We start from the raw sequence: 11,639 nt of genomic DNA, 5'->3' as shown, positions 1-11,639 counted from the left end.
TGTTTTCTCCCCATCTCTTTGAAATTAGGGAAAATCTCTTATCATAAACAGTGGCGAGGCAATGACACAGGCTGCCCAGGGAGGTGGTGTAGTCACTCACTGTCCCTGGAGGTGTTTGTGGATGTGGCACTGAGGGACGTGGTCAGTGGGCATGGTGGGGGTGGGTGGGTGGTTGGAATAGGTGATCTCAAGGTCTTTTCCAGCCTTAAGGGTTCTGTGATTCTATCATTCTATGATTATCATACATAGTCTTCTTCAATCCCTATTGATCCCTACTGCTGTCTTACAGCTGTGCGAGAAGTGTTCTCCTTTCATCATCCGGAACAGAAAGCGGAAATGTGCTCCGTACTGGCTTAACTTGAGCAGAGCTCTCAAACTCACTTCAGTTGTGCGTGCAAAGAGATTGATGAAGTGATGCATAAGCAAACAAAAAAGTTGTACAAGAAAACAAACCACCCCAACCCCTCAGCTTGAGGGGAGAGCAGCGATTTTATTCACACCACCGCCTCTCCTAGGCCGCCTCAGAGCCCGGCCCGTCCTCCCGCCGGGGAGGAACCGCAGCAGCCTCACGGGAGCTGTAGGCGGTGGCGGGCGGACGGCGACAGCGGAGCGTCCCGCAGCGCCCGTAGCGCGACATGGCGGCCGCCGCGCAGGTACCGGCGGGACAGCCCCGCGCGGGGGAGCGCGGAGGGCGGCGGGGCCGGCAGGGGGGGGACGGGCGGCGGCCGCGGGGAAGGGGAAGGAAGTTCGGCGGTTCCCACTTGTTGCCGCTGCAGCCCGGTCCGGGCGGGGGTTGCGGCCTGATCCGGCCGCCCGCGGTGCCGTCGCTGCACCCCGAGAACCGTGGTTTTGTTCAGTGTAAACAGTTGTGTCTTTTCGCCCCCGAGTGTCACCCCCACGCGGGCCCTCCCGCACCCCTGCGCGGTCACCGCTGCTCCCGGAGGAGCAAAGTCACGGGGCCGGGCTGGAAACCAAACACCGGCCTGCGCGGGTGCCTCAGCGGGTGCGCAGTGCTGACACACAAATATTTGCCTCGGCCCTAATCCCGCTTGCCCTTGTGTCGGCAAATCTCCGGCGGATGACAGGGAGAGTTTTGCTGCCTCCAGACCAGGTGCCAGGGTCGCGGGCAGCCCTCCTCTCGGTACGTTGTGCAGCAAGGAGAATAAGCGAGGCTTTGGCGAAATGCGCTTGGGATTCTCCTCGGGTAGAGGTCCGGCGGTGGTGAGTCTGTGTGCGGGGAGGCTGTGCAGTTTGGTGGACACGCTGCTGCCCCAGCTGATGGTTGAGCCCATGGGTTGTCATCACAGCCAGCAGCTGGCTGCTTTTTGCCAGCGCAAGGGTTTGTTTGGCGTGTGGAGTTGGTCGGCTGTCGCTGCTGTGCACCCCGCTTGGCCTCTCCCTGTGCACTGAGTCACTTTCCAAGTGTAAACAAAGGAGAAAGAGCAGCAGGCACTCTGTCTTTATATTCTAAATAGTGAAAGTGGCTCTTTGGTTTTTTTCAGCTCTGATGAGAGCAGACTGCAGTAAAACTTTCAGGGAAAAGCCTGGACTTTTTGTCAGCAATGTGGCAACGAGTCTTCTGTTGGCATTTTTCTTGTTTTCAGTTCTGATGTTATGTGGCAGGATGTGCAGCAAGAAAACATATTGTCTTCCAGCAGCACATGTTGTACATTCCAGATATTGTGTGAAAAGCAATTAATTTCTTCAAGACCTCCAAGGATCTTTGTGGGTGTGCTTGAATTTAGATGTTCCAAACAATGTTTATAAACATTAGTGTTTAGGAGACAGACTGTACTGCTGTTCAGAAAGCTGTATCTACGTTACCTATCCTGGAAAACAAATGCGAACTGCTTTTCCTTTTCCTCCTGTCCTAGTACATATATTCAGCAGTGTTTTGTGTGAGCATAGTTTCACTACTAATTCTGAAGGGCCAATTAGTTTGTTAGGAAGCTTGTTTTTCTTTTACACAGGAGCCTGTTTCGTATACCACTTGACAATAATGAAAGGGTGTATTATATTTGCAGTCCGTCTCTCTGCTGTTGGACCATTACGTAAAAGGAATGGGAATTTGTCCTTGTGCACTGAAAGCCAGGCTCTGCTGAGACTTGGTCAGTGAGAGACTGAGACCAAAGGGATAAAAAACTATTAAAAATACTTTTTTTTTAAGAGTGTTTATAAAATTGCAGAAGTTAGCAAATGGGACCAAAAGAAAAGCAGTGCTGAGAGTAATTTTTAGCTTGGATTGTGATTTGTTTTGCTTCAAAAACCCCTTTTTGGCACAAACACTGAACCCTCTGGTATTTTTTAGGTATTGTTTAGATTATCAAATTAGTGGGAATTGTAAGAACCCTAAATGGTTTTATTATTATACACTGTTATTTTTGTATCTTTATATACCATGTTTATGTTTATTTGGTTTTGCCAGTGCAAATATTATTATTTTTAGCAGTTTAAATGTAGTCTGTTTTCTTTTCATATTTTTCTGTAGTAATTCCAATTTCTCCAGAGAGTGGTGGTTGGTTGTGTCTGACAGTGCCATACTAGTAGTAATCTGAAGTTTGTTGCTCAGATATATTCAGAAGAAGGCTTCACATTTTGTAACACTGATAGAAGGAATGGAAAGTTACATGCACACGCTCTTGGCCTCGTAGTGCACAGAAACCTTGTGAAACCTGCACAGCACCTTAGATTTTACACCCTCTTGTTAATTTGGTATTTTTGTCTATCACAGTGTTCTGTAGTTGCTGATGGTATAGTGACCTAAGCAGAGATGTTTGTTAACCTGCATGTGTGTCCACCATGACAGCAGTAATTTGCTGCTGGGAAGGATGATGGGCATGCAAAAGGTGTCTCTACTGCTGCGAGCCAGTGTAGATTTTGAAAGAGAACAGGTTGGACCAGGCTCTCCTTGAATAACTTGTCATCTGTGGGCTTGGCATCTGTGAGCCTGCCTGTTCCCAGCAGATGTGCAGGTTGCAGTATTCTGCAGTCTTCTTAAGGCTTCCTAAATCTTTGGGGTTCATAACTGCAGTTCAGCCTTCTCCCCCAGAATGGTGACCACCACTGGGAAAAAAATGGTGAGAGGAAATGCTCTGTGCTTCCTGCTGCAGAGGGAAGAAATCAGGAATCTTTGCTATTGGCCCAAGGGTAGCATGATTCACCAGCAACCAGTCTGCCTCTGTTGTCTTAAGCTGGTTTTTGCTTGATGTGCTTGTCTCCTGTTTGATCTGCATACCAAAGCCTGTAATTTTCAGTGTTGCTTGTTGCTCATTCACTGGGAACTACATAGATGAGGAGTTGCCCTAGGGAGCTACCACTCCTGTTGGCTGGATGGAGGACGGGTGGAGTGCTACAGATACAGCTGCCACACTTCCCAGAGCTCTTACTTGGAGGCAGCATTTTTAAGCCCGTCTGAAATCTCTCCTTGGAGGCACTGCATGGAGCGGTAGATACAGAGGTAAAAAATCCTGTTGAGGCAAGCTAACATTTGGATGGAGGCAGGTCGGAGTTGTGGTGTGATCATTGTTGCTTTTCACTTTCCTAAAGTCTGAGAGGTGCCTGAGATGTGTTGGTGAGGCCAGGCTTGCTGAGGATGATAATATGGCATCCGTTTCTCAGAGACCAACTTTGGTGACCTGAAAATTAAGTTTTTGGGAGGCTCCAGACTCATAAGGCAAGCATGTTGAGCACTGTGAATCACTAGCACTCCCCTGCAGCTGGAAGTCCTCTACTCTTTCAAGTTTTAGAGGTCTCTTTGTGATACTCCCCAGAGTAGCATCTGAGCATATGGTCCCTGGCTTGAAGGATGTGTAAAAGAGATCTCAGTAGTAGGATGAGAAGGGAGGAAGAGTGGTTTGGAAGAATGAGAGCATAAAGGGGAAAACATCTTTTCACTTTTTGAATGGCACTTGTCTTTTCAGTTCACCAGTTGAGGTCAGAGGGATGCATTTCCTCATAAAATAGGTTTAGAGCAGCTGAGGAGAAGCCAGTCTGTGGGATAGATATGATATGGTTAATTCAGAGGCACTCATAAATGCAACATAACTGCCCTTACGTGGGATGAGATGTGGCGGGCATAAAGGGGAAAGGACAAATGAGTTTGTTGAGAGCGATTCTAATGCAATTCCTGTTATCAGAGGAGCCCTCTTCTCTTTATGAACTGACTGCTTCCTCAAAAAGCCAGTTTCTCTCGTCGTGAAAGAAGGTGGTCTTTGTGAGATAAACACAAGCACGTCCTTGTTTGGTAACTGCTGAAAATGGTCATTTGGGTTCACATTGTTCAACAGTTATCAGTGTGAAGAGTATCACTGTAGACTCTGCATTAGGAAACTGTGTCCCTGGCCTAATACATCTGTCCTGTTTGTCAAAGTTTGGTGTGATGTTTTAGACAGGGTTGCTATCTTTCCATACTAATGGTTAAAGTTAACTATCTTATGGAGTTCTTATCATGCCACTGATATACCCAGATGTGTTGTTTGTTTTTTGTTTGGTTTTTTTCTAAGAACCATTTTCGAATACAAGGAATAAAATAGAGAATGCAGGCCAATTGTCCATAGTATATATAGCATAACTTTACTGACTCGTTGGTGGCTGTCCTGACAGGTGGATTGCAAATAGTATTTTGGGAATGTCATTAACTTGAGATCTGGTACTGTAAACTGAAAATATCTGTAGAGTGCAAGGGTTTACCCACAACAGGGCTTCAATGTGAGGAGCAGTGTCTATAAACATGCTACTTTTCAATGGTGCATTTGCAAAATAAGGATGTTTTCGTGCATTTCACCTCATCACTCCTTTCTGGTATGCTATGATACTCTGTGACTTTTGTTTCTGGACTTGTATTTGCTGCAAGATGCATACTACTGTATGGTTATGTACTCAAACACATCAAAACAAGGTTTTCATGTATGGTGACAGTGGAAAGATGGGAAGGGAATCCAGCATTGATTTGCAGTGTATTCTCCTGCAACCTGTTTGCGGTACTATGAGAATAGAAGAGAAAACAATCAAACAAACAAAAAAAAAAACCTGTCAAAAAAACACATTTTTCTGTTTGAAGCATGAAGGTTTGTTGGTGTAGAAAGTGAAGGAGGAAGATTCACTTAGAAGTAAAACTTCACTTCTCAGAATGGAGCCTGACTTCAAAACTTAGAAACCTTATCTGACCTTCAGGCTTTGCCAACCGTTTTGCTTTTCATCATCCAATCCAATGTAGTCCAGTGTGACTTTTTAGCAGCCATGTATCTTTGTGTGGTAGCAAAGCACAAAGGATTGAGCTGCCCAGCTGAGGTGCTTTTGTGTGTGCTTGGGAGCAGTCATGTCGTCTGTTTTGTTTCTCAGACTCTTCTTTGCTGCAAACAGTTCTTCAGTGTAATGGATGTGCAGGTGTCTGTACAGTACCAGATGAGAAAAGCTAGCAGCACAGCTACAGTAAAATCCACTGGGATTGTGTATTTCTTGCAAAATCAAAATAGTTTTTCCAGGCGCTGTTATATGTAGTTTGTTTTCCTCTGTTACATTCCAGAAGCATTGGAATATATTCTCCCAGTCATTCATCAGTATCTGCTTTTCTGGGACAATTGCTCCCATTACACAAGGGAATGACAGAATTTAAATTAACGTGACTGGTGGACATAGGGTTTGGCTCAGTGTCAGCACTTGCCAGTTTTGTATCATACAGTATTTCTGAGTAACAGGTATAGAATTGCAGACACCAAATAACAGAAGATCTTGTGATCTCTGTAAGGGCGATCTCTGTAAGGGAGATGTGATCAAGAGCCCTTGTTTGGAATGGCTAGATCAGAGTAATTAGTTAGCATAAAACACTTCCTTGAGCAGCTGGAGGTAGTGGAGCTTGGTATCCAGTAAATTTATCTTGCAGATCTGATTTACTTTTAAACTGGATTACCCCAGGTCTTCCACGTTACCTCTTGGTATACATTGAAATACACTTGGCTGAGGTGGGGATTCTCTGATGTCAGGCTGTAACCAAAGTAACAGACATCCTTTTAGCCAGGGAAGAGAAACCCTGCTTACTGGCTTCCTCCCAGCCTCCTGGTTTGAGTGCATACAATTGAGCATAATATTTTGAAGACTCCTATCTTCTATCAGGGGTGAATAAAACTGAACAGTGAATTGAAAAGAATGTAGCTGCTGGAGACGTAGACATGCCCATGGTAATAAAAGGAGAGATTTCCTGAAATCAGAGTGTAAGTAGGTCACACTAGCTACACCATTAAGCAATTTAATTATGGTCATTACGTTTTGCTTGTGGTTTCTTCTGTGCCCCTTTCCCCTTCAGGTAAATCTTTTCCTTTGAGTGGGCTGTTTCTTTGTGCTTCTTTCTTTAATCTCCAGGATATCCTACTCTGCAAAGAAGATTGTCACCCCCACACTGATACTTAAGGCAGTGGGAGACAGAATAACCATCTTCAGACATCAGCAGGCACAGCCCAGGGGACTGGTGACATGCCTTCTCTTCCCTTCTCTGCCATACTGTGTCTGCTCCATGGTACAGCTCCTCTGAGTCCTCTGCAGCCCCACACTGTTTTGCTCGTTAATGCCTTTGGCCTTAGTCAAGTGCTATTATGTAAGAGGTTTTGATGCATCACCTAAAAAGCTTTTGACCCAAAGCAGGTCACTTGTGCCTCACACATACATCATGCTGCTCTGACAAGGCAGATAATTACAGACATACATGAACAGAATAGGAAATGCTTGGTGCTCCGAGGCCATGACCGCAGTTATGCCCTAAACAATTCTGGCAAAAAAGTTCTGTCATCAGAAAGGACTAGGTCAGGTGTTTATAGAAGCTCTTCCCATTCTGAAACCTCATGAAACAAGTTAAGGTACACTGTTGGCTTTCCTCGCTGATGGGAGGTGAGAGGTCTGCACCCTTCTGCGTTGTGTTTTCTAAGCACATCCCTGGAAGGACCATGGGTAGGTGTTGCACCTTCCTCCATGTTTAGCAGAGAAGAAGTCAGTTAGAAAAGAGTTGGCACGTTCTCCTTGTGCAGTAGCCCAGGCTGAAAAGTGCTCTCACAAAGGACAAGCCAGACCCCCTTTCTTGGCCCTTGCTCTTTTCTTCCATTTTGTGAGGGCCATCATTTGGTTGGCCATACCTTTTGGTTGCCATCACCCACATCACAGTCTTTTCTTCTTAGTTATGTTCCTTTCTGTAACGGTTGTCAGACTGGACAGGTATGTCTGATACTGGAAGCTGAAATGTTGACTCACTGGGTTTATTATTCTTGCCTTTTTTCATTGCTGTTTAAACTCAGTGAGTTGACAGGAAACTTTACATGATCTCCAAGTAGAATCAAGATAGGAATACTGTCTATATAATACTGTTGACTTAAAGTAGATTGCTTTGGGTGTCCTGTTTTGATTGCACATAGAAAAGCATAGTGTTTTGAAGACTTCTACCTTCTGTCAAGGTTGGCTTTAAGGTTTGTGTTGAGCTGCCCCTACCTGGTATCAAAAGGAAAAGAACACAGTCACATCGTTTCCAAACCGTACCATGATACACAATGTATGCAGGTGTTTCTTTTGATCCATTCAGACACCTGCCAATTCAGTTAATTTGGAAGTGAAAGAAAGAGAACAGAAAGGAAGCAGGATCATTTGATGTAATCACATTTATATTTCAAAGGCTTGTCAGACCTTAATTGTAACTTAATTTCATTGTAGTTCAGTTTGAATGCTAATAAAAGTGCAGAAGTTTAACAGAAATTTTTCTAAAGGTTCGATACTTCTGATATTGTGCTTGCTTGAAAATTTGGCAGTACAATTGCAGGCAGGATTTTGACAACTTACAAAGACATGATTCTTGGTAAGATCCCTAGGTGGCTTTTTTGAATGATTGTTCCCATGACTGTTTGAAAAGTTGGGTAACAGGGCACAGTTGTTTTACTGAGGTGCTTGAAGCTTTTAGATGATTTTTAATTCGTTTTAATTAAAGACAATTTACAAATACTAGGTATAACTTACTCATCATTGTTTTGAACAGGGGAAGTGGATGTTCTAACACATAAGGAATATTTATCCAGACAGGGATGCTGTAGCAGAGCTTAAAATAAAGTGGTATCCTCTTACGCATGTCGGGAGCAGTGGGTTCTGAGGCAGGGATGAGAGTCGTTCCTCCTGCTAAAGCCAGTCTAAAGTAGTAGCTCTTATAAGTAAAAAGCATCCTCCAATGCCAGAAAATCATGATATGTCATTTTTGGCCACCTTGATCTGCTCTGCATCTTGAAAGGTTCCCTGTGATAACAGTGGTGTTTTGTCTTCTAATTCTGCAGGCTGTAGGGAAGGTCAGGCAGAGGATTTTTGCAGGGAAAGTCCCGTGTCATCAGAACCTTCCTCAGTGTCACGAGATCAGTTGTGTGAAATGCTAGCCTGATCTGAGCTGTAAGACTAACTGTGTTGTAACTCCAACGAGAGAAAACTGCTCTCTGAGGTTTGCTCAATAGTTTTGAAAGGTGGAAACAGAAATAACTGAAAAGGAAAGTGAGATCTAGAAAGAAATAAAAAAAGGAGGTTCCCGGGAAAGAGTTGACACTCTGAGAATTTATTCCTAAATGGGATTTAAATTCCAAAGCATCTCTGTTCTGCTCATTTGAGGTGATGAAGTCTTGCCTTTTTTTACAGAATTGCAGGTGTCACAGAGAAGAATAATCTTCGTCAGCCCAATGATCATCAAGGATATGGACTTTTCTGTTGTTATCTAGATGGAAGAAAAGATTAGCATCCCAGAAGGGGAGTCCCTTTGGTTTTCAAGATGGAGGCAACTACTGGTGAAAGCCAACTGCAGCGAATTATCAGGGACTTGCAAGGTACACTGACATATTGAAACATCCTCCATGTTTTAGGTAACAGAGTAGCTGTGTTTTTGATTGTGTAGTGCTTCTGTGCAGCAGTTGTAGCAACAAAGCTAGGAATCAAGACCATTCCGTAGCATAAAAAGGAGATCTACATGCTTGCTAAAAAGAACAAATTTTTATTTGAAAAGTGTTTCTAGTGGGACTGAGTTCTAAGGCTCAGTCAGGCATCTGAAAGGAGTATAAAGTCAAGTGGACAGCATGTTCAAAATCAGTGATTTCTGATGCTGAGAAGTGCATCATTTGGGGGATAGCACGTCCAAGGACATGGCAATTTGCTTTGACTTGAGATTTCCTCACGCTCCCATGGGTGTATGTTTTAGGTGAGAAGAGTTGCTGTCTGCTTATTTTTATGTACATTCTTTTCCCATTTGTGTTTTGTAAGCAGCACAAGCTGAACCTTCCTGAATATTGCACGGAGAAGATAAATGTGCTGACCGACCGAACAACTGTTCTCGTTTTACTGATCCCCCTTTAGCAGATTACATGCTTTGTTGTTTCTAATCAGAATTCTGTTTGTCATGTGGCAATAGCAGAATCTTAATGTGCACATGAGAGTGAAAATATATTTCTTTCCTCTGCTGAACAGCCAGTTAGCAATTGTCTAATACTGCTTCTTTGGTAAGGGTAAGGAGGAGGTTTTGCTCTTTTTAAGAAGAAATAGCAAGTCAGTATGCCAGACTGACGTAACTTGAGCTCTAGTTTTTGTTATAGGTGATATTAAATTGCAAGCACATCAGCAAGCTTTTTGCACTGTGATTAAGACATTTGAGCTGAAATTAAATACACATGCATGATATCCAGACAGAAAACCTATTTACTTACTTGCTTATGAATTCCCTGCTATATATTTCTTACATTAGTTGGTCATTTTTGTGTCTTGTTTTAAAGATGCTGTGGCCGAATTAAGTAAAGAATTTAAAGAAGGAGGGGAACCAATCACAGATGACAGTGTCAACTTGCAAAAATTCTCCTACAAGCTTGAGTATCTTCTACAGGTAAAAAGCGATATGTGTCGTTTGTAGTCAACCATCAAAACTAGGCCTTATTTTCTGTTACTGCCTCTTCAGTATGTAGGGTTTAACTGAAATAATAATAAGTTTCCATCTGAGTGTTTTTTGGCTTTTTTTCAGTAAGGGGACTGAAACATGTGCAGCTTATTGTACATATTTTGAGTGAAAGCAAATAATTGTAAACAAAAGGCAGTGCTGACAGGTTGATTGAAGAATATAAGGCATTTTTTCTATTGATCTGGAAGATTTGAGCTTGATTTTGTAGTTGTACAGTTCTAGATTATCCTGAAAAAAATTGTAGTGATGACACCTTGACAACATTTTAACGCAAAATAATTAGTAGTAAACAGCTGATAATGCAAATATAATGGCATGGATAATTTACAGCATTGTTATCAATTTCATTGTGGAAATTCATTTTTATTGTATGAAAAAACTTAATGCAAGAGACTGGTTTTTAATCTGGAATGCTGCTAATTGGCTAAAATTTCAATGAAAGAGGGCATTGCTGGGCTAACTGAAATTCAGTTTGCATTGTCTGTGTACACATGCACTGTAATCATGCCACTGTTAGCAACACAGACGTGCTAATCTAGCCTTGATCTCGGCAAGGTAGTTTTAATTGGGTTGAGAGGCTTCAGCAGACACTGAAGAAATCCGTTGGGATTTGAATGCACTGAGTTGCAGTTGTACCCTCAACACATCACTGCTCTGAATGTGATTTACAGCTTGTTCTGGTAGGTGCATGTGTGATATTGCCGCATTTGATTGCAGGGCTCTCAGCAACCGGCTGTCAGTTCCTTGCCCTTGAACATCTAAAACTTTATTTGAATAATTTTTAATGGACATTTGTATTTTAACTTAATCAGGAACATTACTGTCTGTTACTGTCTGTAAAGAATGTGTAGTAACCACTGTGTTTCATCAGTGCAGCACAGTGTTAGTGTACTTTGTGAATACATTGTCTAAAACTTAAGAGGAGTTCTGAACACAGATACTGGTAGAAAAGGAGTGGAATTCCACAGTACGTATATGTAAGTATATTTATGTTTAAGTTTTGCTCATTGCTTTCTATTTTCCTTGATTAAGTTTGACCAGAAAGAAAAAAGCACATTGCTGGGGAACAGAAAAGACTACTGGGATTATTTCTGTGACTGTCTGGCAAAAGTCAAAGGAGCTAATGATGGAATCCGCTTTGTCAAGTCTATTACAGAAGTAAGTATATCAGTTAATCATCACAATACATGCTTTGTGTTTTGGTATGTCTTTTCAGAAAGCAGAGAAACCAGCATAAAATATACTGCTTTTAACATAGGACAAAATACTTTCACTTATTCTTTTTCTAAATTCTGAGGTTAAGTATAAAAATACAAGGTTGCATCTTTTTAGTAGGGCACCAGACTATATATTTGCATATTTTGAAGGCCACTTACACAAATGAATGGTTCTATTAGTATCTAGTTGTGCTGTGCCTTTTTATTGAACTAGTGTCATTTTCTTTAAAAACGAATGAAAAATTAAGCCAAGGGTGGAGCCTGCATCTTCAGTAAAGAAAGGACTTAGTACAAGTGTAAGAGAGAAGAACCACCATGTTTGAAGCTTCTTAAGACTTCTCAGTTGATCAGTTGAGTTAAAGAGGGATGGCTGAGAGCAGAGTTCCATCTTTGGACTCGCTTCCTTCATGTCAAAAATCATGATATAATGGCTCAGAATGGTTGACATTATTCTCTTGGGTACGTTCACATGAACA

At 42.5% G+C, this 11,639-nt stretch overlaps 1 protein-coding gene across 4 annotated transcripts in view; it reads left to right on the top strand.

Moving 5' to 3' along the window:
* Positions 1-553: 553 nt before the first annotated feature.
* The window catches only part of FYCO1 (FYVE and coiled-coil domain autophagy adaptor 1), a 33,482-nt gene continuing 22,396 nt past the window's right edge, over positions 554-11,639 (top strand). For 2 of the 4 annotated variants that reach the window (XM_065753726.1, XM_065753725.1), the window contains exons 1-4: positions 555-653; positions 8,647-8,831; positions 9,768-9,874; positions 10,979-11,104. In XM_065753726.1, the coding sequence (XP_065609798.1) occupies positions 8,777-8,831; positions 9,768-9,874; positions 10,979-11,104 (288 nt within the window). In that variant the 5' untranslated portion in view covers positions 555-653; positions 8,647-8,776. Of the gene's footprint in view, positions 654-980; positions 1,142-8,646; positions 8,832-9,767; positions 9,875-10,978; positions 11,105-11,639 lie in introns of those variants that run through there. The other 2 variants (XM_065753722.1, XM_065753723.1) reach the window with 2 other exon arrangements.

Source organism: Cyrtonyx montezumae, unplaced genomic scaffold (assembly GCF_038088225.1).
Source record: "Cyrtonyx montezumae isolate F1298 unplaced genomic scaffold, pur_monq_1.0 scaffold_8, whole genome shotgun sequence".
NCBI lineage: Eukaryota > Metazoa > Chordata > Aves > Galliformes > Odontophoridae > Cyrtonyx > Cyrtonyx montezumae.
Note: the sequence above shows the minus strand (reverse complement) of the source record. Positions and strands in the feature narration are given on the sequence as shown.